This window comes from Gavialis gangeticus, unplaced genomic scaffold (genome assembly GCF_001723915.1).
Source record: "Gavialis gangeticus isolate Ggan-Ray unplaced genomic scaffold, GavGan_comp1, whole genome shotgun sequence".
NCBI classification, from domain to species: Eukaryota; Metazoa; Chordata; order Crocodylia; family Gavialidae; genus Gavialis; species Gavialis gangeticus.
Genome location: NW_017729025.1, coordinates 15,763,628 through 15,791,218, shown reverse-complemented (window position 1 = coordinate 15,791,218; position 27,591 = coordinate 15,763,628). Strand labels below are relative to the sequence as shown.

At 43.7% G+C, this 27,591-nt stretch overlaps 1 protein-coding gene across 1 annotated transcript in view; it reads left to right on the top strand.

Moving 5' to 3' along the window:
• KCNH5 (potassium voltage-gated channel subfamily H member 5) overlaps positions 1 to 27,591 on the top strand; it is a 287,028-nt gene that overhangs the window by 157,131 nt on the left and 102,306 nt on the right. The window contains exon 8 of the mRNA XM_019519890.1: positions 26,177 to 26,376. Coding sequence (XP_019375435.1) covers positions 26,177 to 26,376 — 200 coding nt within the window. The remainder of the gene's footprint in view (positions 1 to 26,176; positions 26,377 to 27,591) is intronic.

Here is a 27,591-nt window from a genome sequence, read left to right as displayed (position 1 = left end):
CCCCCCCCCCACATACACACTGCACTTCTGTCATGTTTAAGTGCTGTTAACTTAATAATGCTATAAAAAGAGCTCTAAATTACAACACTGTAAAACATACAGAGAGTACTTTTGTACACACCTATTATTCTCTTCAACAACTCCCTTCTTCTGTTCATCTGTCTGCCCCATGTCTTTTGTTTTACAGTGACATAGTAAACTTTTGGGGGCTGGTATTTGTATTTTTCTTGTGTTTTGCACAGTGCCTAGCACAATGAGATCCCACGTCCTGGGCAGGACTCCTAGGCCCTATGGTATGCCGCCTCCTCCTCTTACTATTTTTCAGGACTTCAACTATAGAGACAGATTTTTTTTTAGGTGCAGCTGAAAACCATAGTGTTTGATTTCTCCACCCTCCTCCCCCTTCCTCTTCAAGATATACCATTTAAATATATATTATCCAAAAATAGCAGCTCTGTGGAGCTGTAGGTACTTGTCCTTCAGAGAAAGACAGACGCACACTCCAGAAATCTATCAAATCTCTTCTTTGAGAAGCAAAGGCTCCTTTGTGCCCTGAGCTACTTGTGAGATTTACAGTCCACGCCAGAGTATAGAAGGGAAATTTGTTACAAGGTTTGCTATATACCACACACAGGGTGGTTGTTTCGTCTAAATGTATGTGGAGGGGAAAGGAAGTGACTTTTTCATAACATTGTTTAAAAATGTGCCGTGAGAGGTAGTAGACTCCTGTCCTATACATTCTGGTTATTGGGTACAAGGTCTTGTGCATCCTCAGAGAAGATTTGGTGCCCAGGTATAGCCAAATGAAGCATGGTTTGACTAAAACTAAGTTGTTTAATTTCAAGGGGATTCCAATCAGCTTTTTCAGCCCAAGTGCTCTACTGCAGGAGAGTCTCACTGAGGACCGTGCATGTGGCTGTTATGCTCATGCCCACGTGCATTGGCCAAAACTAAGTGACTAGGTTCAGCACAGGATGAGCTATAATGACCCTGATATATAGCAAGTAGATGACCCAATGGTCCTTTCCATCCTTAAATTCTGGATATCTATATAACCTGTCTAAAAATGCTTGGTGAGGGTATCCATTGTGGCTGCTGTTATAAACCAATTTCTCTGGGAGTGGACTTAGCTATTTTGAGACCACTACAGATAGATTATGTCTCTCATAGTGAAGTTTATTAATGAGTGTGTATCATTAACTGTAAGGAAAAGCTTTCCCATACACATTTCCAGCCTTTATCAAGGAATGAGACAATTTTATTTATAAATAGACCACTTTGAGCTCCACTGCTGTTATAGATCAGTTATTTTTTAAACATGTATCTGAAGCTAGGTGTGGAGTGTTCTCTACAAATTCTGCAGAACACTCCACCGTTTGGAGAATATAAAGTAGTCTCATGGCTGTCGTGGCAACCAGATCTACGTCTTTTCAATTAAATTAAAATAAACAACTAGGTATAACATTACTTGTTTTATTAAATAACCAAAACAAAGCTTATAACTCTGTAAAGATGGAGGGACTTGCTGAACAATTTAATTAATTTAAATTGTAATTTATAACCCATGCTAATTTTTCAAAACTTCAGAAAAAGGCTGAAGGTATAGTTGGAATAACAGCAATAGCCAGGATTAAATGTGTTGCAGAAATATTGATGGAAGTTTATATATGTAGTAATTGGAGCTGGTGGAAATTTATTTAGAAAAAAGTTTATTGAAAAAGGGTTTGTTGGGAATAATTTTTTTTTTAAAAGGGGTGCCACTTCGAAAAATTATAAAATAAAAAAATCTTAATTTTTTTTGTTTCAAAATTTTCAATGAGATACCTAGGAAAGAGGTTTCAAATGAGACTGACCCAGCAAACATGGCCACCCTACAAAGCTTACGTTAAATTTGCAGTGAAAGCAAGAAAGAAAATTGTTTCTTATTGACCTATGACCAGTAGAAGGAGTGTATTTTAATATCCTGTTATATGCAGAGCTTCAGAGTATTGTCACACTATATTGAACCCTTGAAGTAAAAAGCTCTATGCTCCTTCAGGGTCTATTCCAAAACACACTGATGTCAATTAAGTATTTCCCCTGACTTCAATAGACTTTCAGTCGGGCTCTACAGGGAAAAATGTTTTTTGTTTAATATTAAAGAACCAGGTCAAGTTAGCTAGCCAGCTTCGTTCATAGTGACTTAGAATAATAGAAAATGAAGGTTGGAAAGAACCTCAGGAGGTCACATATAGTCCAAACCCCTGCTCAAAGCAGAAGCATCCCCAACTAGATCATCCGAGCCATGGCTTTGTCTAGCCAGGGTTTAAAAACCTCCAAGTATGGGGAGTCCACAACCTCGCTGGGTAACCTGTTCCAACACTTTACTACCCTCCTAGTGGTATAACTCTTCCTAATATCTAACCTAAATTTCCCTTGCTGCAACTTCAAACCATTGTTCCTTGTTCTGTCATCTGCCACTACTGAGAATGGTTTAGCTCCATCCTCTTCCAACCCCTCCCTACCCCTTTAGGTAGCTGAAGGCTGCTATTAAATCTCCTCTCAGTCTTCTCTTCTCCAGACTAAATAAGCCCAGTTCCCTCAGCCTCTCATAAGACACGTGCTGCAGGCCATTTTCATTGCCCTCTGCTGGACACCATCCAATTTGTCCACAACCTTTCTGCAGTGGGGGACTCAAAACTGAACACAGTACTCCAGATGTGGCCTCATCAGTGCTGAACAGAGTTGAGGAATCACATCCCTTGCCATGCTGGCACCACACCTACCAATGCAGCCCAGGATGCCATTACTCTTCTTGGCAACAGAGGCACACTGTTGGCTCATATTCAGCTTATTGTTCACTGTAACCCCAGGTCCTTTTTAACAGAGCTGCTGCCCAGCAGGACCAGGCCCCAGCCTGTACTAGTGCATGGGATTGTTCTGTCCTAAGTGCAGGACTTTGCCCTTGTCCTTGTTGAACCTCATGAGATTCCTTTTGGCTCAATCCTCCAACTTGTCTAGGTCACTCTGAATCCTAGCCCTACCTTCCAGCATATGTACTCTTCCTCCCCCCACCCAGCTTCGGGTCATCTGCAGACTTGCTGTGGGTGCACTCTACATCATCTTCCAGGTTGTTGATGAAGATAATGAACAAAACTGGCCCCAGGACCGACCCCTGGGGGTGGGGCCCAGCCAACTGACTTGCAAACTAACCAGCAAACTGCCTTCGAATTGCTTGCCCAGTTTGCTGCCCCTGGATGCAAGTAGATGTAGATGCATGGAAATATTGCAGATGCTTGCACATGTTTACCTGAATAAATATTGGTGTAGGATGAGAAGCATTTTGTAATGCTTGTTTGATTATATTGGACAGTGAATAGGGAAGATGAAAAGGCTCTGCTTCATACAGACTGAGTCCTATATTCCTTATAAAATTTAATAACATTTGCAAAAGTTATATCAAGCAAGCAGCAGGGATTAAAATTAATTCTGTTGGCACAGGTAATTAATTTTGTAAAACAAAATCTAAAGCATACAGAAGACAACATTACAAAATCAACCAAAGTTAGTAGTTCAGTCTAAAATCCACATAGTACACAGTTAATAACAGAAAAGTCCTAGGAACATGCACGTCTTTGAAAATACACTAACAATTGGGATGCTGCCTTTCCGCTCTCATGAGGTTTGAGGCCCAGTTGTGCAGGGACTTTGGGTACAGACAGATGTAACGGTTCCATCAATATCAAAGGATCCTGATTCAAGCAGCTACAATGCAGCTGTCACATCTCCATTGAGACCCTGCTTCTTTGGGGTCAATGTTAAAGTGATTTCACTAACGTGTATTGTGACAAGATCATAGAGATGTAACAGCAGTTCTCCCTCCCTTTTTAAAGCAGCTGAAATGTATGTTTGTCTATGTCCTGTGTTGTGAGCTTTCTTGCTTGGGTGAAGAGTGAGTGAGACTGCTTGTGTGAGCAGGAATTACAGAGATGAGTAAGACTTATTAAAATATTATTAAGCTCCCCATTGCATGTATACTAATTTTAAAATGTAATTCTTTCATGAAAAGGGAAGTTAATGGAACCAGTTCCCAGCTATTAATACCTCGTTGCATCAGAACGGTAACTGACAGAGATTCACGTATTGGCAAAATATGCAGACTGGGAGAGAATGCTATAATTAAATACTTAATTTAGCTTTATACATTTAGAAGACTCATGAGTAATCATTCTACATCTTGAACAAAGACAATGGTTGCTTAGTTTTGTTCTTGCATGGCACTGGGACTTCACTATAATTCCCAGCCTGAAAAATTAATCTTGCATTTTAAAAGATAACGCATTGTTATTGCTAAACTTCCCATAACCCGGTTGTGTCAAACATTGGGCTTATAGAACTATGTCATCTGGCCTGGGAGACTCAGATGTTAAAATATATTGTGCCAAAATCTTTGCTCTTGTAGATTCCCACTAACTTTTTAACAATTTTAGCCATGTGCTTACCTTGCTGTAGGAAGAACCGCTGCCCTGCCTAGAACAGGCGAATGCTTGGATGATGATTAGGTTCTTCTCCGTCAGTGAGAGGTAAAAGTCGCAGAAAGGCTTTGACCCTGGACTAACCCTGAAAAAACTACCTTAGAGCAAGAAACAAGTTGTCACTGCTTGCAATGTATTTTGGTGAGAACTTTCTCCCTGTGATAATACAACTCCTACTCCTGCTTATTTCTGAAGTCAGACTTTGAAATATCAGATGACTGGACCAAATTTATCAGAGGCTTCTTGACTTCAGGAAGGCCACTGCAGGAATGCCTGTGTCTTAAGAAGCATGACCTCACTACAGGGTTAAGTGGAGGAGGGGATGGGCTTCATTCAAGTATTCCAAAAAAAGTGTATAGAAATGTTGAAAGAAATTTATGAGAAAAAGGCACCATTCTGCTGATTCTGATCAGCTGTTAGTGTAACTTCATTGACTGGTGAAATTACTGCTACATAGTTATGGAAATGAGTGCAATAGTATCTCTAATGTCTCCTTTTCTGGAATACCCAGCAGTAAGATGGAGAAATATTTAGACAGGAGGGGAGTGCAAACTCTGAGTAGCTGGAGGTGGGAAGTGGTATGGAGGTGTAGCGGGATCTTCCCTTTCAGATGCCACGAAGAGTCACCAGGGGGTAAAAGATAGCTGTAATCATTCCCCCAGGCAGGTAGGTGGGGAGAGGAGAAGAGAGGAAGCCTGAAAACGCATGCAAAAATATCAGAGCAGATTTACAGACAGGTTTGTTTGAATTGCTCTGTTTAATGTCTTGACCAACATGAGGGTAAGATTAACCTCACTGATTAATGATGCACTTTCTGAGATGGCCCGGGTTTTGATTTTAGGAGGGAAGACAAGGGTCTGGAGAGAACTGGGTATAGATGAAAGGAAGTGAGAGTGACCTGCTGCACTACAGTGAATGGAATAATTTCTGGTTCATTCTAAATCAGCTTGATAAGCAGCCCATGTAGAAGTGAGGGCAAGTGTTTACATTTACTTCAATAGGTGCTTTTATGAAAGAAAACACACAAGTGTATTTGGGATCCTTCCACCTTGTGCATTTGTTTTTAAATTAAACATTGTTATTAGCAAGTTGAGCATGGAATGGCAAATAAAAGCTAGGCAGGCTTCTACTACTCAGCGCAATGGATGAATATTTAATTGCCTTAGAATCTTCTACTTCAGTGGCTTTCAAACTTCCTGAAGTCCTTTCATATCGCTTCTGTCGCAGAATGCCTGTCTTAAAGACTGATGTGGAGCCTGATGACGTGCACCACCTCCCAGCCTGCTCTGCCATTACCCCCAGTCTCTTTGCAGAAGCCCTGATGACACGTCACAGAGCCCCAGAGCTCTGAAATACATGGTTTGAAAACAGATGTTCTAAAGCATGGAGTCTGTTACCTGATATTGCCCAGATTTGTAGCAGAGGGGCTCTGCACACTAACTGTTGTGGTCTAATATATTTGTACTAACACATTTGCGCTAAGTCATGGGATCATAGGGCTGGTGGAGACCCCACAAGGCCATCTATTTCACCCCCTTGATGAACAGTGGTAGTGTTCTGGTTTTATCACTGGCCTGGCATTCAGGCCAGCTGGGTTCAAATCCTATCTATGCCACATATTACCGGTGGGCACATCTACTCATTCATTAATGTTCAGTAGTTACTGCGTATTTAATTTGGAGGCTGGACAGATATTTGGCTGGGGTGATATGACTCCGGCACCCGTTTCTGCCCGGGGCAGGGGGTTGGACCTGATGATCTGTTTAGGTCCCTTCCGACCCTAAGCACTATGATACTATGAAGATGGGATTATCCCTGGCTTAAACCATCCCTCTCAAGTATCTGTCCAACTTACTCTTGAAAATTTACAGGGGTGGAGATTCTATTTTTTAGGCAGCCTGTTCCAATGCTTGACCACCGCCAAACATATCCTCCTAATTTACAACCTAAATTTCCAGTGCTGTAGCTTGAGGCCATTGTTTCTATTCACGTCCCCTACAGCCACAGAGAAAAGCCTATCTCCATCCTCTGTGTCAGAACATGACCATGGGACGTCCCAAGAGCCCTGATTTTCCTCCCCGTTGAACTGCCACTTCCCCAAGGCACAGACTAAGGTTGCCCAACCCCAGCAAGCCTCAGCTCTACTTTCCTTGTGCCAGACCCACAGCTGCAGTGAGGGAATCTCTGCCAGCCCCAGGTGGCCGCTCCCATGGAGGACCTAAAAAGTTCTTTCATAACTCAACTCTTTCTACAGGCAATCAATAAGGAGCCAAACAACAAAAGGACCACATAGCCCACAGCTAACTTCTTAAATCACTTCCAATCAGCCCCCTTCACCAGTACTTTCAACAGTCACCACAAATCTCTAGAAAGTTTTGGGCTGCCTGAGGTACCTGGCATTTCTTTGGCTGAATGGGCCATTCCTCTCAGATGCCTTTCCTATAGAGAAGTTTGCTTCCCCTTTGCAGGCAGACGGTGCCTTGGGCCCGACCCCTTCTGCCTGTGTCTTGGAGTGGCAATTCTTCTTGCCCTAGAGTCACAATAGCAGCTCTGCCCATTTTCTTTCCTTGGCCAAACCATAACCAAAACCATACAGATAAATAGACAACATGGCATAGTCCAGGGGTTGTCAACCAGGGGTATGTGTACCCCTGGGGGTACTTGGATCAGTCCTAGGGGGTATGCATGGGTAGGTAGGAACATAGTGCCGCTGCCTCCCAGGAGCAGGGGCAGGGCAGGGCAAGGGCAGATTTTGCACTTGTTCTTGATGCATTTCATCTGTCTGAATGTGGACCATTTCTCCAGTTTATCCAGGTTGTTCTGAATCCTAGCCCTACCCTCCAGAGTGTCTGCAACTCCACCCAACTTGGCAAATTTGCTACGTGTGCACTTAATCCCTTTGTCCAAAGTGTCTGCAACTCCACTCAGCGTGGCAAATTTGCTACATGTGTACTTGATCCCTTTGTCCAAACCATTAACAGAGACGTTAAACAATACCAGACCTAGGACAAACCCGCTTGATACTTCTTTCCAAGTAAACAGAGTCGCTGATGACTACGTGTTGAACACAGTGATCCAACCCATTACATACTCACCTTAAAGTACTTCTGTCTAGTATGTATTTCTTTAGCTTGTCAGTGAAAAATGTTGTGGGAGACAGTGTCTCAGGATTTTGGCATGAGATAGGTAGATTTATTAAGACGATATACAATATTAACTTATAGTCTTTTTTTTTGTTGGCTACCCAGTGGTTCAGTCTCAGTTGGAGTTATGGAGGGTTCTGCCCAGCCTATTCTATAGCTGATTCTGTAGAGAGGTTAGGATATTGTCCTGGGAAGTGGGAGAGCTGGGTATTAGCTCACTCAGGTCAGGTTAAAGCAGGTCTAGCACTCAGAACTCCCACTTGTTGAGTGATGGCTCCAACACCTAAGATATTAAGCTATAAATGCCAGTTGAAGCTGAACTCAGCATGTCCAACGTACTTTGTGCGTGCAAATGGATCAGGTCCCTGCTTGGACTTAAAGCATTTAGGTGCCTCTCCAGCGTGACGGAGCTGAAGGGGGAAGTGTTGCGCAGAGCACAATTTAAGTTTGCAGCACGGGCAGTCAGAGGCATGGGCAGATCTAGAATTTTGAAAAGGGAGGTGCAGATGGTGTGGTGTTATTTTCACATACAGCACAACACTTATTTTTCTTCAGTTAAAGAGAAACTAGGAGTTTTATTAATATGTCAGGGGCCTATCACTATATTATTTAGCTTAAGATCAAAGCAAAAACAAATCTAATTGGAATATGCACTCATTTGCTGGATTATGTATTCAGTTGAAAAAAACACAACAAATGAGGCAAAACAATAGTCAACATAGTCAAAAGATATTGTTTCATTAGTCCTGTAGTCATTAAATGTACATCTCTTATTCAAATTCATAAAACAAAATCTAGTCATCTTGACAGTGCCTTCAGTAATTCAGGAAGTCATTTCTACACCTGAGTTAATATTACCATGTCTGAGTTAAGGTTTTTAGCTAGAACTAAAAACAGGTGGCAGGGCTGTGAAATAGAAGGGAGACATTATCAGAAGTGGCTAGCAGGCAGCAAAATTGCAGAACAAAGAATAGCTTGAATAGTGGAAGATCAAGACCATTAAAAAAAGGGAGAGGGTCATTAACGCCTATTGAGTTAGCAGGTAGATTTTAATAAGCCATGAAGTTAACTGATTCCTTCAGTGCTGCGTGAATAGAAATGCTGCTACAATTCTTAGGCAGTCAGTTTTAAAGTTTGGGTGGAGCGGGAATCAAAGGGGTGTGCAAGCGTACCACTGCATCCCCGCCCTCCCCCGGACCTGCTCCTGGTCACAAGAAACCTGCTTTTACTGGTACAGTAAGTACTTTTAATATGAATGAGAGATGCTAAACTTTGAAAACAATGTTGTAACTATTCTGCAAAGCAGAGGCCCTCTGTCACTTGATGTGATGTGTTGAATGCGAACTGAAGTCCCAAATTGGGAGCATTTAAGTGTCACCTTTATCAAACACATGACTTCCCTCTTCCTGCCTTTAAAAATATCCAGGTAACTAAATGGAAAAGCTATGCTAACAAACTGTTTAGGCTTCATAGTTAAAATAGGGGCTGCAGAGGAAGAGATGACTTGACTGCCCTGTGTAACTTAGACCTTTAGCAGGGTATACTTTTTCAGTGAAACAGTATCACATTTCATTTTATATATATTTTTCAAATATCTCAGGGGCATGTATGCCCTGCTGGCATGAGACTTACTGGATTCAAGTGTGTGATTGTTACAAACCCATCCTCATTAACTGTATTTTGAGATGATGCAATTAATTATTTGAAAGAGAAAAAGTGAGATGGTACGCTAGAAAGAATGAGCAGATTAAGAAAACAAGACAAAATTAGCTCAAAACAAATTAACGCCATACATACATATGTGTGTGTATGTACATGTGTGCAGGTGTGTGTACTATAAAAATGGCATGGAAAATGTAATATGTATGCATATTTTAGCAACAAGATCCTTGAAAATTGTATTTGAAAATACCCCCCTGTACGTATAAGTCAAAACCCACTGGTTTAAGGGTGTGTTTACAAATCTCCTTTTGTCTTTTAACAAGGTGTAAAAATTTGACCGTGTTTGTCAGTATGAAAATGATGTTGAGATGCCTTGCCTAAAGCAACTCTACTACTCAGGGTTCATCTTAATGTGACAAGAACTCTGTATCCAAGTAGAAAATTTGCTAAGGAAAAACATAAAATAGAAAAGGGGGGGGAATCTCAACCCATATCCAGCAGCAAGCTGTCAGCCTATCTCATGTTGTAATACTGACAGCTGCCAACTTTACTCAAAGGACCCTTTTATGCAAACGATTGCTCTTGACCCATTGTCAGTTTTCCTGCTTCCATACAATAGAGCTGGAGATCCTTTGTGTCTTGTGCTTATTACAGCTGACATTTCTGACATAGTGAAGTATATGGGGGAAAGAACATGGTCTGGTTTTAATCCACAGATATCAGCACTGGCCAGTAATAAAACGAAATACTGGGTATTTTGTATAAGCAGGTATTTTAGCCGTTGTTGGAGACCAGACCAGGACAGATTTATGTGATTGTAGTTGTGATTGTTGGCAGGTGTAAATGAGACGTTTGGAAAGAAAAGGGGATGGGGGATTAAAATGAGGCAATGTTGGAAAACGTATGCAAAATGGAGCAAATGAAAAATATGAGAGGGAGCAAGATACTACATGTTCAGAGTTGCTGACAGTACTGGTACACACAGTTTCCTGTGAACTTTGGTTTTTTCCCTAAATCTCTTCATTCCTTCTTCTCTGGCTCTAATTAATGATAGAGCTCTAATTGGCTCTAGTAAGGTCTTAATCAATAGGACTTTATGCATTGGGTAGGAAGGCCAGAAATTTCTGGGAGAAAAGATGCGACTCTGCATAGAAAGTTGATCAGTGTTTTGAAAATTATTATTTTACCATTTATAACAAGTACGGCATCCACAGTGCGTCAAGATGCATGAATATGGCACAAGTATGCATTAGTCTTTAACAAAAACAAAACAAAAAGACCATTGCCCACCCTAATGCAACAAACCCTGGTTAGATATGAAATGCAGGGAAAAATCTGACATCATAATCCAGCAATTTGGGTTTCATCAGAGCCGCTGGTGAAGCAAACTGCAGAAATAAGATGTTCCACTGAGAAGGGTCTACTATGGCTTTTAACCTGAAATGTATATGGGGGAGGGTGGGCAATAAGGCTGTGGCATTACGGGTTTAATATTCCTGTTGGCTAACAATGTTCTTCACCTGAGAGACAAGTAATACGGTGGCCAAAGCAAAAGACCTTAGAAGATCATAGATGTATTCTGTATGAGTTGTAATGTCCAAGTTCCCTTCAAACCCACCCCATGTAAGGCATGTTGCAGTAAACTAGTTCAGAAGTCACACATGCATGGGATCCTGTGGCCAGTGGCGGATCTCACAAGAGACTGCAAAGGTGATGACGCCTGGAGGCACCCGTCACTTTACAGAGAGAGAATGCTGGAGTCAGGACCCAGGGCAGCTGAACAGAGACTAGTTGCAAGAGGACAAACAGACAGGAATCCCTGCTTCGGAGGCAGGGAGTTGCATTAAAGAAAAGCCAATCTAGAGACTACTACATAGAATAGACTGGCTGTAGGAGAGTTGGCAGCCAGGAGGCCAGCTGGCTAATAGGGCACTGGTTGCTAGCAAATGGGTAGGTGGTGAGCTGCAGGCTGCTGAGTTAAGCCCCAGCTGAGACAACGGGCAGGTCATCAGCCACAGGGAGGGAACATCTGTGGGGAGCTTCAGGTCACATAACAGGACATGGGAGGGTTTAGGGGGCACATGAAGCCAGTGCATGAGAACAGGCAGTGCAGTCTGGCCCTGCCAGCTGCAGAGGAAGGAGCTCGTGCATGGAAGGCTGCAAGGGAATGGCTGCTTGGCTGCTGAGCTGCCTTGGAACTACGAGTAAGACTGAGAGCTTATGGGGGACACAGCCCAGAGCTGGGGGTTTACATTTAGAGCCAGTGCAGGAACAACTTTTTGTTATAATCAGTGGTTTGGTTTTGGGTCTGCTGGGGAGGTGGCAGTCCCAGCTGTGCCTAAGGGGCACCCGACTGCCTTGAACCTGGACAGGGGTGGGCTCAGGTTGTGAGAGAAGCAGGGACCTGTGGCCCAGGAGGGGCAAATTCATAGCCCAGGAGGGGCAAGAATCAGGGTGAGGGATCCATAGCTCAGGAGGGGCAAGATCAGCCCAGAAGGGCAGAGACCAGGGGCTAGAGGCCCAGTGTGAGGGACAAGGGCCAGAGGCCTGGAGACGCACTGGTCAACTGATAGGACTGAAGCCAAGAGGGCCAGACCTGAATCAGTGGGTAAGGCCAAAGGCTTACAGCCAGAGAAACGGGAGGTAGAAGCTGAGCAGGCCAAGGCCTCTACAGGGACAAAACGTCATTGAGTAAAACCTGTAAGGCATGGGCATGGCTATAGGGGAGATTGGAGGCCATACATAGCCCATAAGGCAATGAGCTAGTGCAGGGCAGTAGTCATCAGGCCACCAGGGGGCATCATGGCTGCCCTTGGGGCCCGATCCTGCCTAAAATAGAAGGAGTTGCAGTGTGGCAACCTGTCTGAAATAACTCTCATGCAAACTGAGGAATTCGTGCCAGACTAACCTTTGTGACTGCATTGTGAAGAGAGAAGAGAATTACTACACTGATGTCAATAGTCACAACAGGTGCACTCCTCTGACCTATCATTAAGGCCAGAGATCTTATGGTTAATTAAGTCTTGGCAACTGTAAATTCAGAATGTCAAGCAGCAAGCGTGGTACAGAATGTTACAACACCCATTTGGCTGCTCTTAAAATTGCACATGGGCGTGAAATATCATAGACAGCAATCTGAATTGCAGTGGGTATGTGCGCGTTACGGGAGCAGGTTTGCTTACAATTACATTGCAAAGTGTTACAGTTAGCATCTAATTTGCTGTCATGAGAAATGTTTCAAATACCACTGTTTTGAAGTCAGCTAATGCGGAAGGGTAGCAGAATGCTTCCATGTATTTTTATAAAGATTTGTGCATAAGCAGTATAGAATGCTTAATTGCACTGTTAATTGCATTCAAAGCAGCTGCTTCAAACTGTTGTGTAAACAGGATTTCTTCAATTTACTGCCCACACCTTCTTAATTATATAATAGGCCCCAATCTTATAGTCCCTTTCAGACAAAGCTCCCATCAATGCTAATGGGAGTTGTGACGTCTAACTACTATTCCTGCTGTCCCTAGATGTTTATGTTGCATTAATGCCTAGAGCCTCCACCAGATCGAAACCTTGTTTGGCTGGATATTGTGCAAACTTATAGTAAATGAGATTATGACCATAAACTTAGAAAGAAAGTGTTCATAGGACCATAGGAAAGTAGGGCTGGAATGGATATCACAGGGTTATCTAGTTCACCCGCCTACTCACAGAAGGATCATTCCTCACTAAACCATCCCAGCCAAACTGAACGTGAAAATTTGCAGGGCTGGAGGTCCCACAACTTCTTTAGGTAGCCTGTTCCCATGTTTAAGTACCCTCATAATCAGAAAGTTCTTCCTTATCTCCAAGCTACATATCCCCTGCTGCAGTTTGAGGCCGTTGCTTCTAGTCTGAGTTGTCCAGTGTGACTTGCTAGACTTGGCCTTGCAACCCTGAGTTCAATTCTCTGCTCACCAACAAGCTACCTGCATGACATTAGGTCCCTAAAGAGAGTTAGGAACCTAAATTCACTTTTAACAGCTAGGTCTTATTCTCTCTGAGCCTTACTTTCCCATGTTAAAATAGAGATAACAACTTCCCTGCCTCTTTAGGGCTTGTTGGGAGGATAGCTACAGTAATGATAATGATATTTTCAGATACAACAGCGATGGGGGATATGTAATAGCTGAGCGAAGTACCATATTTTACAGTGCATAGATTGACACGGTGTATAAATTGACTCCATTTTTCAGATCCAGAAAGTTAGGAATTTTGTAGATCCGGTGTATAAGTTGACATAACTTTTTTGGATCAGAAATATGGGGTCGCCTTATGTTAGCCCCTGCGCACCCTCACTGCAGGCCAGGCACCCGGGGAGGGGGTGGGGAAGGGAACACGTGCTGCAGCGCTGCTCTCGGGGAATGGGGATGGGCTCAGTGCTCAGCTGGCGCAGTCCCCTCCCCTGCGAGCGGCACTGCTTGGGCCATGCCAGCTGAGTGCCAAGCCTGGTGCCACTCACAGGGGATGGGGCCATGCCAACCAAGTGCCAAGCCTGGTCCTGTCTGCTGTGAGCAGTGCCACTGAGCACTGAGCCCAGCCCCATCCCCTGCGAGCAGTGCTGGGCTCAGCGCTGAGGTGGCGCAGCCATGCTCGGCACTTGGCAGCACTGCTCGCAGCGGTTGGGGCTGGGCTTGGCATTCAGCTGGCATGGCGCAGGCAGCACTGCTAGCAGAGGATGGGGATGGGGCCATGCCAGCCAAGCGCCAAGCCTGGCCCTGTCCCCATCCCCTGCAAGTAGTGCCGAGCCCAGGCAGCACTGCTCATGGGGGTTAGGACCATGCCAGCCAAGTGCCGAGTCTGGCCCTGTTTCTTGCGAGTAGCGCTGTGGCGTTTGTCCACCCCCTGGGTGCCTGGCCCACAGTGAGGGCTCATAGAGGCCAGTATAAGTCGAGTACGGATCCTGGCATTGCTGGCAGGGGACAGTAATACAGTGTCTAAGTCAAGGTTGAATTTTAAGAGTTAAAAATTGCGCTTCAAAACTTGACTTACACATTGTGAAATACCTGAACTCGACTTATACACCGTGAAATCCAATTGTGCCTACAGCTGTTTTTCAGAAATGTACCTCAGCATAGGTTTGCCTTTTAGAGCACTGTGGTAAAAATGAAGCGATCCCCCTTTCCTCAGACAATAATTAATGCTATGTAATGTACTCTTCTATTCTTTCTTTCTCACTTGCTTTCAATAAATAATGGTCAGTCTTAAAGTTATGGCAAAAGGGGCAGGAAGCAAGCGTCCTCCATAGAGCCTGTTCTAAATGGTGTGAGGAGCCGAGCGTCTGCACCCCCACCCCCATCCCCTCAAACTAAACATTTATGGGTGTAAACCAGGATGGCATCCTGATTCTAATCTCGGTCCATAGCATGCTAGGAGTAACCACCTTTCAATTGATGGCACTTTGCTGGTATGCCACTCTTTAAGGTGTCCTGGAATTAGCCAGTGCATTTCAATAAAATCATCCCTACAAAAAGTCAAGACATCGAAAGCTAAACTTGGCTTTTTGGAGAGCTGATGTGAGACTGGAAGAGCATGCTTCTCTCAGCTACCTTTGCCTGAGAGAGCATTCAGGAGTTGGTACAAGGGGGGAAGCCAAAAATCGGAGATGGTTGTGAAGAGAACCCACTCGAATTTCAGGTGGCGGAACAGCGTGAATGATGGCAGGCGTGCGAGAGAGAGATTGTTGTTTTTGGCAAGAAATAATGCATTTCCCTTACTGGAGGTAACATCCTAATGGAGCCCTTTGTGCCAGTATTACAGCACAGTTCTGCCAGACATCAGTAATCTCTCGCTCAGGCACCAGAAAAGCCTCTCAAGATTGCACGCTGCTGTGTTCAACATGACCTGTGAGGCTACTGTTGGGGCACGACAGAATTAAGTCTAGAAAGGTGGATGGACATCATATAGACCAGGGGTAGGCAACCCCCAGCACATGTGCCAGTGTGTGGCACGCAAAGACATTTTGCTTGGCGCATGCACCTTGGGGCAGATGACAGGGGAAGGGCCTAGGGCTGGGGCTGTGCTGCCACAACAAGGATCAGGCCCCTTGCAGCTTTCCTGGTGTCCATCTCTGGCACACCAATCTCTTACAAGTTGAGGTTGCTGGTGTTTTTGGCACTTTGCTCCAAAACATTGCTGATTTCCAATATAGACTACTCGTGTTTTTAAAAAATCAGATCCAAGTACTATTGCATGGAATTGTGTGAGTCTGATCTCTTTGCAAGGGCTAAAGGTATGATCTATGTTGCACACTCATGGAAGTCAATTAAACTAGTCAAACTGTAGTTAAGCAGATGCATAAGCCTTCCTGGATCAGGGTCTCCTGTGTGCGCGTTCATGCGCGTAATCTAAATGCATCTGATCATTGTTTCAATAAAACAGTACAACATTATAGAGTAGAATTTAGGAAAATTAGGGCATCTCAACCTAGGACTCATTTCCTAAAGGCAAATCATCTTATTTATGTATATTGAAATTGCAGGCAATTTTAGTAATCATTTTGAAATGCTTTGGGTTAATTTAGAGAACTCTGAGTCATTTTTTAAAGGAAATTGCCTTTACTTCAAACAGGCACAAAGATTTATGTAACACTTCATCACAAAACCCTCCAGTATCTTTATGCTTACAAACACACATTATATATAGAGACTCCTGTAAATTATATATGTAATACAGTATACATATGCATAATTTATAGTTCTTTTTTCAGCACTGAAGAGTGAAAATAGAAACTAGGTTGAGCCATCTTTATAGCCTTAAGGATTGTGAGAAAAATATTTCTGCATCATTATTTTAAATGATTCTGTATGAAACCTAGGGAGGACAGTCCAAGATTTACACACAGAAGACCATTAGGAAAAGTAAATGTTATATGTTATCAGGAATAGATAAAAAATAATCCAGAAAAATGAGTCATTAAAAAGAAAGTGAACTAATACTGTCTGACCTATCTTCTGAAATCAAGAAATTGGTGAAGATAATTTCTCCTTCAGTGCAGGGACCATGCACTCTTCTGTTTTCCCTGAGTTTCTCATAGAAGAGGCTAAATTAAAACTAATGGGCTATACACGCTTTTGTACATGTCTTTCTGCAAATTATTTAAATCCTCTCATCCTGTAGAAATGAGCACTATCTTGCATCCTTCAAAATCTCTGCAAACGATCTCTACCATGGCCTAATAATAATAATGATAATTAAAAAAAAATCCAAGCCAAGCACAAAGCAAAAGTGAAATATCCTGAGAGATGATGCTGCTGTCTCATTTTTCTTTAAAAGGTAATGAGTAAGGCTCACACCTAGCTGTGGTTCTTCATTAATTAGGGATGTTTTGATAAAAGCTTTGGTAATTACTGGCACAGAGGGCCATCCAAGTAAAACCTCTAACTTTTGGATGCTTAATAAGACACAATGAGAGCACTGCCTGCAGGATTGGATATTCAGCAGTGTGTGGGGGGGGGAGAGAGAGACACCTGTGGTAATTTTCTTCTTTCTGCTGGTTCTTTTTTAATTATATAAAATGCACCCCTCCCATTCATGTACAGGTAATACAGATTTAGACATCTAACAGACTTTGGTGGGATCATGCAAGTTATCATGGGAGGAGTTAATGAACTAGTGCAAATTAGTAGCTGTTTAACTGAACTAAACTCATGCATTATTGCTGTCTGGGGACCTGGACCTTTTTGTTTCTCTGGGTTTCCAGCCTCTTTGTAGTATGTGACATTGATGGAGTTACACCAGCCTAAAACATACATATGCAAGAGGAGAACCAGGCAGCTTCTGCTCTAAAGGCTGGCTTGAACTATTTCAGCCTACGTCTCTCAAATCTCTACCAGCCTGTGTTTCCCTAGTCGGTGGGATGGATCCAGAGGGGGTGCAGTTCCATGGATGCACCCCACTTTCAGACCACACCATGGGAACAGCAGCAGGGACTTTTCCTTAAGTCCTGAAATCAGGTAAGAATCCAGTCCCTACCCCTGGCTGGTCTCAGCACCCACTGCCTGCTCTTCTCCTCAGCAGCACATTCCCTCCCCTCTCGTCTACTCCCTCCTCTGCCCACTACTGCCACTGTCCCCAGCTGATGAGGTGGGGAGGGGCTCCAGAGATGCTCCTGCCCCACTCCAGCTGGGAACAGTGGCATCAGAAGGCAGGCTCCTCCTCTCTGCCCAGTTTCCCCAGGGGTTCCTTGCCAGCGTGGGAGCAAGTGCAAGGCAGGCTAGCCCATCCACCACTGCTGCTGCTGCTGTCCCCAACTGGGCCAGCTGCAGTGGCTCTGGAGCCTTCCCCCATGTGAAATTAATTGCGAGGGCTCCAGAGCCACTATTGCCAGACTCTGCAGGGGACAGTGGCAGTGGTGGTGGCAGGCAGATTCCCTGCCCCATGCTTGCTTCCAGACTTGAAAGGAACATGGGCGAGGGGCGGGGGAGGAGGTCAAGGAGGAGGAACCTGCCTGCTGCTGCTGCTATCCTCGGCTGAGCCTGGCTGGAGTGGGTCAGGAGCAGCTCTGAAACACCCACTCCCCACTTTGGCTGGGGACAGCTGCAGGTGGGGGAAGGGGGTGAATGGGAGGGGAGGGGACATGTTGCTGAGGATGGAGGGGAAGGGGGGGGGAGTGGTGCCGAGAGCAGGGGAAGAGGATTCTTACATGATTTGGGAACTTAAAAAATGTTTAAATTGTTAAGGAACCACTGCTGTTCCTGCAGCATGGTCTGCCTGCCCTAGGGGTGGTGAGTGGGAGCTGGGGGCAGGCGTGCAGCCTCCCCCGCAGCCCCAGTCACTGCTTCTATACTCCCCTTCGCAAAATCCTGGATCTGCCCATGCTAATAGGGCACTGTGTAACAGTATCTTCAGCAAATGAAATGCAAGGTACTGTAGAAGGGTTTTACTGAGCATTGAGACCTGGAAAATAGTAAAGGTTCTTTTTCTTTCAGATGATCCCTTTTATATATATGTCATGCACGAATAAGGATGGGAGGAGGCAAAGGAGAGAAAGCTAGGTGCAGGACAGGGCTAGAATAGCAATGCTGAATTAAGAAAAATAAGCTCCTTTCCAGAGCACAGAAACTAATGGGCTAACTATTTCACATCAGTGCTGAAATAAGAAGTGGCCAAATGCAATGAAAATCTTTGAGGAAAAGCTCTCAAACTGTTCAGATCCAAATATGTTTCACCAATACCTTTAGAATATTTGCCAAAGGCCCCAAAATGGGATACAGTACACAAACCAGCTGGGGAATTTTGAAAGGAAGGAGACTATATTTCCTTCGTGTGCATCATCAAGAGACTGAAGTCCTAATCAAACTCCCATGGCAGCCAAAGAAAAGCTTGGATCAGACAACAACAGAAAACAGCACAAATTTTGTGTGTGCAGATTTCCTTGTGCTGTGCTTTAGCAAGGCGCTGCCGTGGAACACGTTACATAGCTTCGGCTTCCAAGAAGCGAGATGTTAGAGATTCTCAGTTTCAGTTTCTATGTTCAGAGACTTATAACTTAGGGAAAATTATCCTTCATGTGCATATTCGTTATGAATTTGCTCAGCTCAAATTTGGTTTGGTGGTGGTTTTTTGACAGTAGTGCTAGGGGAATACGTGGACTGTTTCTGCCGCAGCAATCTTAGCGTCTTCTAGTCTCATGAAGAACTTTGATCAGGAATTAAGCCTTCTTTCCGTATGACATAGCACTTCCAAAATTTCCAGCCCCTCTCTTAGTCCTCCCTCCAATTTGCTTAAGTGAGAATATGAACAGAAGTGGCCTTGTACCCATTTTATGTGTGCAAAAGACAGTTTTGTTTGGGGGAAAAAAATCTGGTTTACCAGTGTACTTACAGTCTTGATCAGATGCAAAAAGGGGGCACTGGATATAATAGGCCAATAGTGAAAACAGTTTATATTTATATACTATTTTAAATCTGTTCCATGATAAATCTTTCAACAAATGTAGTTGAGGGGGAAGGGGACAATTTGTTAAAATGCTTCATTTTAACAAGCTTACTTCTGGTCCTTGTAGTGGCAGGACATTGTCAGTGCCTTTGTCCCCCTGCTTTACTTGTGACAAGTTAAAGGGTATTTTTGATGTTTCAAGCATTGTGCCTATGTCTGAGGGTTGTTCCTGAAGCTTTAGGAATAGATTTATCACTTGTCTAGAATGGCTTAGGTTGTGTCGATGTCCAAATCGCCAAATCTTTCTGAATCTCTCCAGATTGATTCAGAGGGTTCCGATTCAATTCGGAGAGATTAAAGGGTCCTCTGATTCGGAGATTTGGCCACCTAATCGGGCCAAATCTCTGCCAAATCGAGTCAGGGACTGAAGCTTCACACAGCCCTATTAGGTTGGTCTGATCCTGCCTTGAGCAGGGTGTTGGACTAGATGTGACCTGCTGAGGTCCCATCCAACCCTTCTTGGTATAATTCTATGATCCAGTTCAATATGCTGCAGAAATCTGGAGTAAGATGTACAAGTGGTGTTTATCCATGTAGATCATATAAAAGCATGTAACTTGCACAGTGTGCCTGCCTTCATGCATGCGCGTGTGTGTGTAGATAAATAAAACACTTTAATAGCTAATAGTCTCGATATGTGATCAGTAAAGCAATGAAGAACAAGCTGCACTGCGTAGGGGTTGATTTCTGGATAACGCATAGTGATCGTTAATCTCCCCAGCTTTCAGAAATTGGAAACTCCTGTTCATCAATGCCATTCTCTATGGTGACCTAAGTTGATACAAATCTTGCATGTCTGTCCAGCTGATCAGAATACAAAAAACCTTTCTTTGATGAAACAGTGAACACCATATTTCTGATTAACTCTGTCGTCTAACACTTTCATTTGCTATAGTAAGACACTGCAAAATGTAAGTTCAGTATTTCCATTTGGGTTTTAAGAAAACACCATGTATTTGGGGAAAAAAATTCTGTTCCTGGAATAATAGTGGTAAACCAGACGAGTATAAAGTGAAGTTGATTTTCTGGAACAAGGTAGAAATGTACTGTGTACTAAAGGAAACTGTTACGCACCAGGAGATAGAAAGTAGTATCCTTTCACAGTGGGTTAGTTTTTACCATTTATATGCTGCTTTAAAAAGCCCACAACATCTGTGAGTACATTGAATATATATGTATTCTTTAACATAGCACCTACAAGCAAAATTATTTTTTTTTAAAAACACAGTGTATTTGATCATGCCCAGAACAGAATTGAAGTACTTTTCAGAAGTTTCTTGAGAAATCAGAGTAATTTTCTTTTCAGTGAAGTCAGTAATGCATATGAGAAGAGTGATATTTTAAGGGGTTGATTTGCAAGAGTAATTAGGCCCTGAAGCATGTACTTACACACTCATATAAAGCATGTAAGAACGAATTTATGTTTAAGAGTATACTGAAGTCCATTCCTGTTTAACAAAACATTTAAATACCTGGGTTAGTGCCACTGAAATCAATGCACTTTAAGCACATGATTAGTGTTGGACACATGCTTAAATGTTTGACTGGATTAGGGCCTTTGTAATTAATGATTTTCTCTTTTAAAAAATGGAGACAGAGTGGCCCACTTAATTGCAGTTGTAGTAATCATTGAGTTAACACAGGAAAGCATAGCTGAGAAGTGTCCTCAATATGTCCTGGATTAGCAGAAATGCACAGGCTGCGTAAAGTCGAGATGAATCCATGCAAACATGTATTTGGCATTTGAACACCTCCAGAGTTGGAGATAATTGGATATGCAAGGAAAAGGCTTTAACATTTGCATCAGATTCAGGGTTCAGATTTGAAACATCTGTTTTCCTCAGGTAACTGGGATAGCTGAGCCTGGGGACCTGGTGCAGCCCTCTCTTTCTCTAGGCTTGAATTATTTGTCTTCCTTATCCTCAGAGATGGCTCAACTGTTCTGTGCAATGCTGCTGGGAGAGTGTGGCACTAAAACTAGTATAGCTGCATGGCGATGGGGGCGAAGACTGCTGCAACACAGGGGGCATGTGCCAGTGTTATTCATTAGGGCTGTGCTAAATGGCACCGTTCCATTTCAGATTTATTTCAATTTGAAACTGCTGTTCCGTTTCGTTTCTATGAAACAGTTTCGCTGTTTCAACGCTGTTTTGAAATTTTGCCCATAGGCTATAATGGGGAAGCTCAAAACAGCCTATAATGTTGTCATTTCTGGCCTGATTTGTATGAAACTTGCAGAAATGATAGCCCCTTCTGAGGGCATGAAACTTGCCAAGTTTCAAGGAGATAGGTGCAGGGTTTTCAGGAAAGCTGCACCTCAAAATCTTGAAAGCAAAAAACTCATGTCACATGTATGTGTTAAGCGGGGTCAAAACTGCAGGTGTGCTGGCCCCTACTGAGGCCACAAAGCCTGCCAAGTTTCAAGGGCATAGGTGCAGAGGTTTGGGGGAAGCTGCACCTCAAGCTGCAGACAAGCAAACCTCATGCCATGGGTGACACCATGTGCATTAAGGTGCAGCAGGGTGAAAGCTGCAGGGATGCTAGCCCCTGCTGAGGCCACGAAGCCTGCCAGCTGTCAGGGAGATTGGTGCAGGGGTTCTGGGGCCCTGCACCTCCGGCTGCTGACAGGCAAAACTCATGTCATGGGTGCATGTGGGACTCTGTCTGTCTTGGGGCACAGGGAGGGGAAAACTGCAGGCCTGCTAGGCCCTGATGCAGCCACGAAGCCTGCCAGCTGTCAAGGAGATAGGTGCAGGGGGGTCTGGGTTCTGGGGCCCTGCGCCTCTGGCTGCTGACCGGCAAAACTCGAGACATGGGTGGGTGACACTGTATGTGTGATAAGGTGCACCCTCACTCAACTGACACCAAGGCAGAAAGCAGGGCAGGTCAAACAATGCTGCCTTTTATGCAGTTTTTCCATCTCTCCCCAAAGCACTGGGATTGGATGGGACCTCAGGGAAGGATGACAGTCACTGGCCAGCTACACGGTCAATAATGAGAGCACTCCTTCCCCATCTTGCCTCTCCCTCTCCTTACTTTAGTTTCTGTTTCCCTGCAGGCAAGCCCAACTTGAGCTTCGAAACTCAAAACGTTTTGAAAATTTTGAAATGTTTTAACTTGCCTCATTTCGTTTCAAGGCTGTTTCAAAGCTCTCTGTTTGTTTCAGTTTTGTTGTCTCAAGCTCGAAACGAGTCGAAACCGCGTCGAAACCAAACTGCCAGCAAAATTTTGCACAGCCGTATTATTTATCTATGTATTCATTTTATCTGGGGTAGTGGTTGTTACACCATCACCTCCTTGCTGGTATTTGGGAAGTGGTCAGTTGCAGTGGTGCATAGCTGGGGCTTCCCTCTATCCTGCTGATCCCCATCCCCCTCTATCCTGTTTGCTGCAAACAGGGCAAGCAATTTTTAGGCAGTTTGCTGGGAGCAAGAGTATTAAGAGGAAGGGAAAGAGAAGCCAGGCACTGGGCACCAGATCCTGTCCAGGGAAGGTAAGTGATCCAGAGCTGCCTGTGATTTTTGGCTTCCTGAGTATTGTTTGGTGGGCTATGTGTATGTCTGGGGTGTGAGTTGGTACAAACTGTTGAGGAAGGACAGGCAGGGGAGAAGAGCAGGAGGAGTTGCACTTATATAAATGAGCACTATGATTGCTCAGAGCTCCGGTATGAAACTGGAGACAGGCCTGTCGAAAGTCCCTGGATTAGGGTCTGAGAAGAGAGCAACAAAGGTGATGTGGTGGTGGGGGTCTGCTGTAGACCACCAGACCAGGAGGAAGCAGCGGATGAGGCTTTCTTCAAACAGCTCATGGAAGTTTCCCAATCACAGGCCCTGGTTCTCATGGGGGACTTCAATCATCCTGACATCAGCTGGGTGGGCAATACAGCAGTGTGGTGCAGGCAATCCAGGAAGTTTTTGGAGAGTGTTGGGGACACTTTCCTGGTGCAAGTGCTGGAGTGGCCAGTTAGGGACCATGCTCTTCTTGATCCATTGCTCACAAACAGGGAAGAATTGGTGGGGGATGTAGTGATGCATGGCAACTTCGGCAGCAGTGACCATGAGATGATTGAGTTCAGGATCCTGAGGAAAGGAAGGATGGAGAGCTACAGAGTACGGACCCTGGACTTCAGAAAAGCAGACTGAGTGAATCAAAGAGTACAGCCAGCTCTCCTGGACTCCTCTCCCTCTCAGATGGGCAGGATCCTCTGGGAAGCCAGTCTGAGGGGGAGAGGAGTCCAGGAGATCTGGCTGTACTTTAAGGAAGCCTTACTGAGATTAATAAACCATCCCGATGTGCAGGAAGACTAGCATGTAATGCAGAAGACCAGTTTGGCTTAACAGGGAACTCTTCAGCAAACTAAATCACAGAAAGGAAGCTTATAAGAAGTTGAAACTTGGACAAAGACCTAGGGAGGTGTACGAGAGCATTGCTTGGGCACACAGGGATGAAGTCAGGCAGGCCAAAGCACAGCTGGAGTTGCAGCAAGCACGGGATGTGACGGATAACAAGAAGGGTTTTTACAAGTATGTCAGTAACAAGAGGAAAATCAGGGAAAGTGTGGGTCCCTTACTGAATGGGGGAGGCAGCCTAGTGAGAGAGGATGCAGCAAAGCCTGAAGTAGTCTGCCTTTTTCACCTCTGTCTTGACAAGAAAGGTCAACTTCCATAATATTGCACCTAGCAGCACAGTTTAGGGAGGAGGTGAGCAGCCCTCAGTGATGAAAGAACAAGTTAGGGATTATTTAGAAAAGCTGAATATATACAAGTCCATGGGATGGGATAGGATGCACCTGAGGGTGCTGAGGGAGTTGGCTGATGTGATTGCAGAGCCTCTGGCCATCATCTCTGATATCTCATGGCGATTGGGAGAGGTCCTGGATGATTGGAAGAGGGCAAACGTAGTGCCCATATTTAAGTAAGGGAAAAAAGGACGATCCAGGGAACTACAGACCAGTCAGCCTCAGCTCAGCTTTTGGAAAAATCATGGAGAAGATCCTCAAGGAATCCATTTCAAAGCACTTGGAGGAGAAGTAATTGATTGGGAACAGTCAGCACGTATCCACCAAGGGCAAGTCATGCCTGACCAACCTGATTGCCTTCTGTGACGAGATGACTGACTCTGCGGATGCGGGGAGACCAGGGGATGCAGTATACCTTGATTTTTAGCAAGGCTTTTGATATAGTCTCCCACAACATTCTCACAGGCAAGTTAAGGAAGTATGGGCTGGATGAGTGAACTGTAATGGATAGAAAACTGGCTGAAGCATTGAGCTCAGAGAGTAGTAATCAATGGCTTGGTGTCTAGTTGGAAACTGGTATCAAGTGGAGTGCGCCAGGGGCTGGTCCTGGGGCCAGTTGTGTTCAATATTGTCATCAACAACCTGGAAGACGGCACAGAGTGCACTCCCAGCAAGTTTGCAGATGACACAAAGCTGGGGGGAGGAGGAGCAGATACACTGGAGGGCAGGGCCAGGATTCAGAGTGACCTAGACAAATTGGAGGATTGGACCAAATCTCATGAAGTTCAACAAGGACGAGGGCAAAGTCCTGCACTGAGAATGGAACAATCCCATGCACCAGTACAGGTGGGGTGTGATTGGCTAGGCAGCAGCTCTGCAGAAAAGGACCTCAGGGTTAAGCTGAATATGAGCCAACAGCATGCCTTTGTTGCCAGGAAGGCTAATGGCATACTGGGCTGCATTGGTAGGTGTGTTGCCAGCAGAGCAAGAGAAGTGATTCTTCCCCTCTATTCAGCCCTGGTGAGGCCACATGTGGAGAACTGTGTTCAGTTTTTGACCCCCCGCTACAGAAGGGATGGGGACAAATTGAGGGAGAGTTCAGCAGAGGGCAATGAAAATGGTTCTGGACCTAGGGCACTTGACTTATGTGGGGAAACTAGGGGAGCTGGGTTTATTTAGTCTAGAGAAGAGAAGACCGAGGGGAGATTTGATAGTAACCTTCAGCTACCTAAAGTGGGGTTCAAAAGGCGATGAAGCTAGACTGTTCTCAGTGGCAGCAGATGACAGAGCAAGGAGCAATGGTCTTCAGTTGCAGCAAGGGAAGTTTAGGTTAGATATTAAGAAGAATTTTGTTACTAGGAGGGTAGTAAAACAGGTTACCTAGAGACGTGGTGGAATCTCTATCCTTGGAGGTTTTTAAGATCTGGCTAGAGAGAGCCTGAGCTGGGATGATCTAGTTGGAGACGGTCCTGCTTTGAGCACTGGGTTGGACTAGATTTGAACTCCTGAAGTCCTTTCCAACCCTCATTTTCAATTATTCTATCTATTGCTCCTGAGGCCATTGGCAGCTGCCATGCCGGCAAACTGACATTACAGCAGGGGGCATTTGGGCACATAACTGGCCCAGGTTTGTGGAGTACAGCTGCTTTCTATTTAAGTTAATCTGTTTTCAGAGTGCTTTGCTGCTGGATGAGCAAATTCAAGAAAGTTGCTAAAGCCCAGACATCTTAGAAATAATGATTTTGATTTATATACAGAAAGAAGCATCTGAATCTTTTGTGACTTTGTATATGTATCATATTTCCCTGTATATAAGATACATTTTGGCGCAGGAAAAAAAGGACAAAAGACTGTGTGGGGGAGAAGTTATTAATATAAATTTGATTGAATTTTGGTCAACTTTTTATTGCAATTATTTCATTTATTTTTGCATATTTTTAAGACACTCTTTAAGTTTAGAATCTTGGTTTTGGGATAAAAACTACATCCTATAGACCAGAAAATACAGTAACTAGAACTTTTCAGTGTACGCACATGTGTGAAGTCAATTGTAATCATGCTTTTTTTCCTGCAAGATGCTTCTTGAAATGATTAATTCTATTTTTGGGAAGTGTGCAAATTCATCTGTATCATTTGGTCTCTTTCAGCTCTTCTTTATGCAACAATTTTTGGAAATGTCACCACCATTTTCCAGCAAATGTATGCTAACACCAACCGATACCATGAGATGCTGAACAATGTGAGGGATTTCCTAAAACTATATCAAGTCCCAAAAGGCCTTAGCGAACGAGTCATGGATTACATTGTCTCAACGTGGTCCATGTCTAAAGGGATCGACACAGAAAAGGTATGAATGCACTTAGTAATAATCTAGACATTGAATGTTTCAGTCTCCTTTGTCCTTTCCCCTAGAGTCTACAGTGTTAAGAAGTGTAAATGTATTGACAAAAATATGAGCAACGTGTAACAGCATTAACATTGTTCAGAGAGAGAACTGATTACCTGGTTGAAGATTTAAGGGAAAACATTGATAGTTTTGTAAGTGTGCTGTTTCATTAGGTCTGATTTTCTACTTTCCAATTTTCCTTTGACTGTTTATTACATTGTATCTTGAAATGCACTAAAAATATTTTTTTAAGTCTTTTCAAAAAACATTTTTCATTTTTGAAATCTGTTGAATCTGTGCATGTCTACAGAAGACACTGACTGCATACTAGCCTAATAGTGCACAGTAGTATGGAGGTTAAAAATGGTGCTAATAACCTACTGCGCAGTGTTACTAGGCTAATGGGCAGTAAGCATCACAAAATAACTGTGTGCCAGCACTACTGTGCAGTAACTTTAGGTACTGCGCATTTACTTAATACTTTATTAAGCAAGTACTAAATTAATTGTGCAGATCTGAGGTGTATTAATGAACATGTAGATGCGCCCCCCGTCCAGTCAAAATGTGCAATAAAAAAAAACAGTTTAAACAAAATAGCAAAACTGGAAAGAAAATTCATAGAAGCAACTAAATATTTTCTTTTAAAGTTTCCATTTAAAAAACAAGTTGTGAGATGCACAAAAAACATTTCATTACAAAACACTATTATTTAATAAAAAGACCAAACTTCAGTCCTTTTCCCATTAAACATTCCAGCCAAGGTTTTTACTATACCTTAAACCAGTGGTCTCCGAAGTGGGGTGCGCAAGACGATTCATTGGGGTGCGGGAAGAAAATATTAGAACTTCTATTTATATTTATTTTTTATCTAAAAAAATAAGAAAGAAATTAAGCTTTACTAATATTTAACATACGGATTGACACTGATGCCCTCACTCGGTCTGTATGTCAGTGGAGGGGTTGACAGTGGCACCCTCAGTGGTACCCCCAATAAATATACATATATTGGGGGTGCGTGCTCAAAAATTTTTTTACTGATACAGGTGCACGATCAAAAAAGTTTGGAGACCACTGCCTTAAGCTACTAACAAAACTATCCAGCAGCTGCTTATGTTCTGTTGCCTCCTGTTACTATGTAACAAAAATAATAATAAAACATAACCGTAAAGAGAAGTG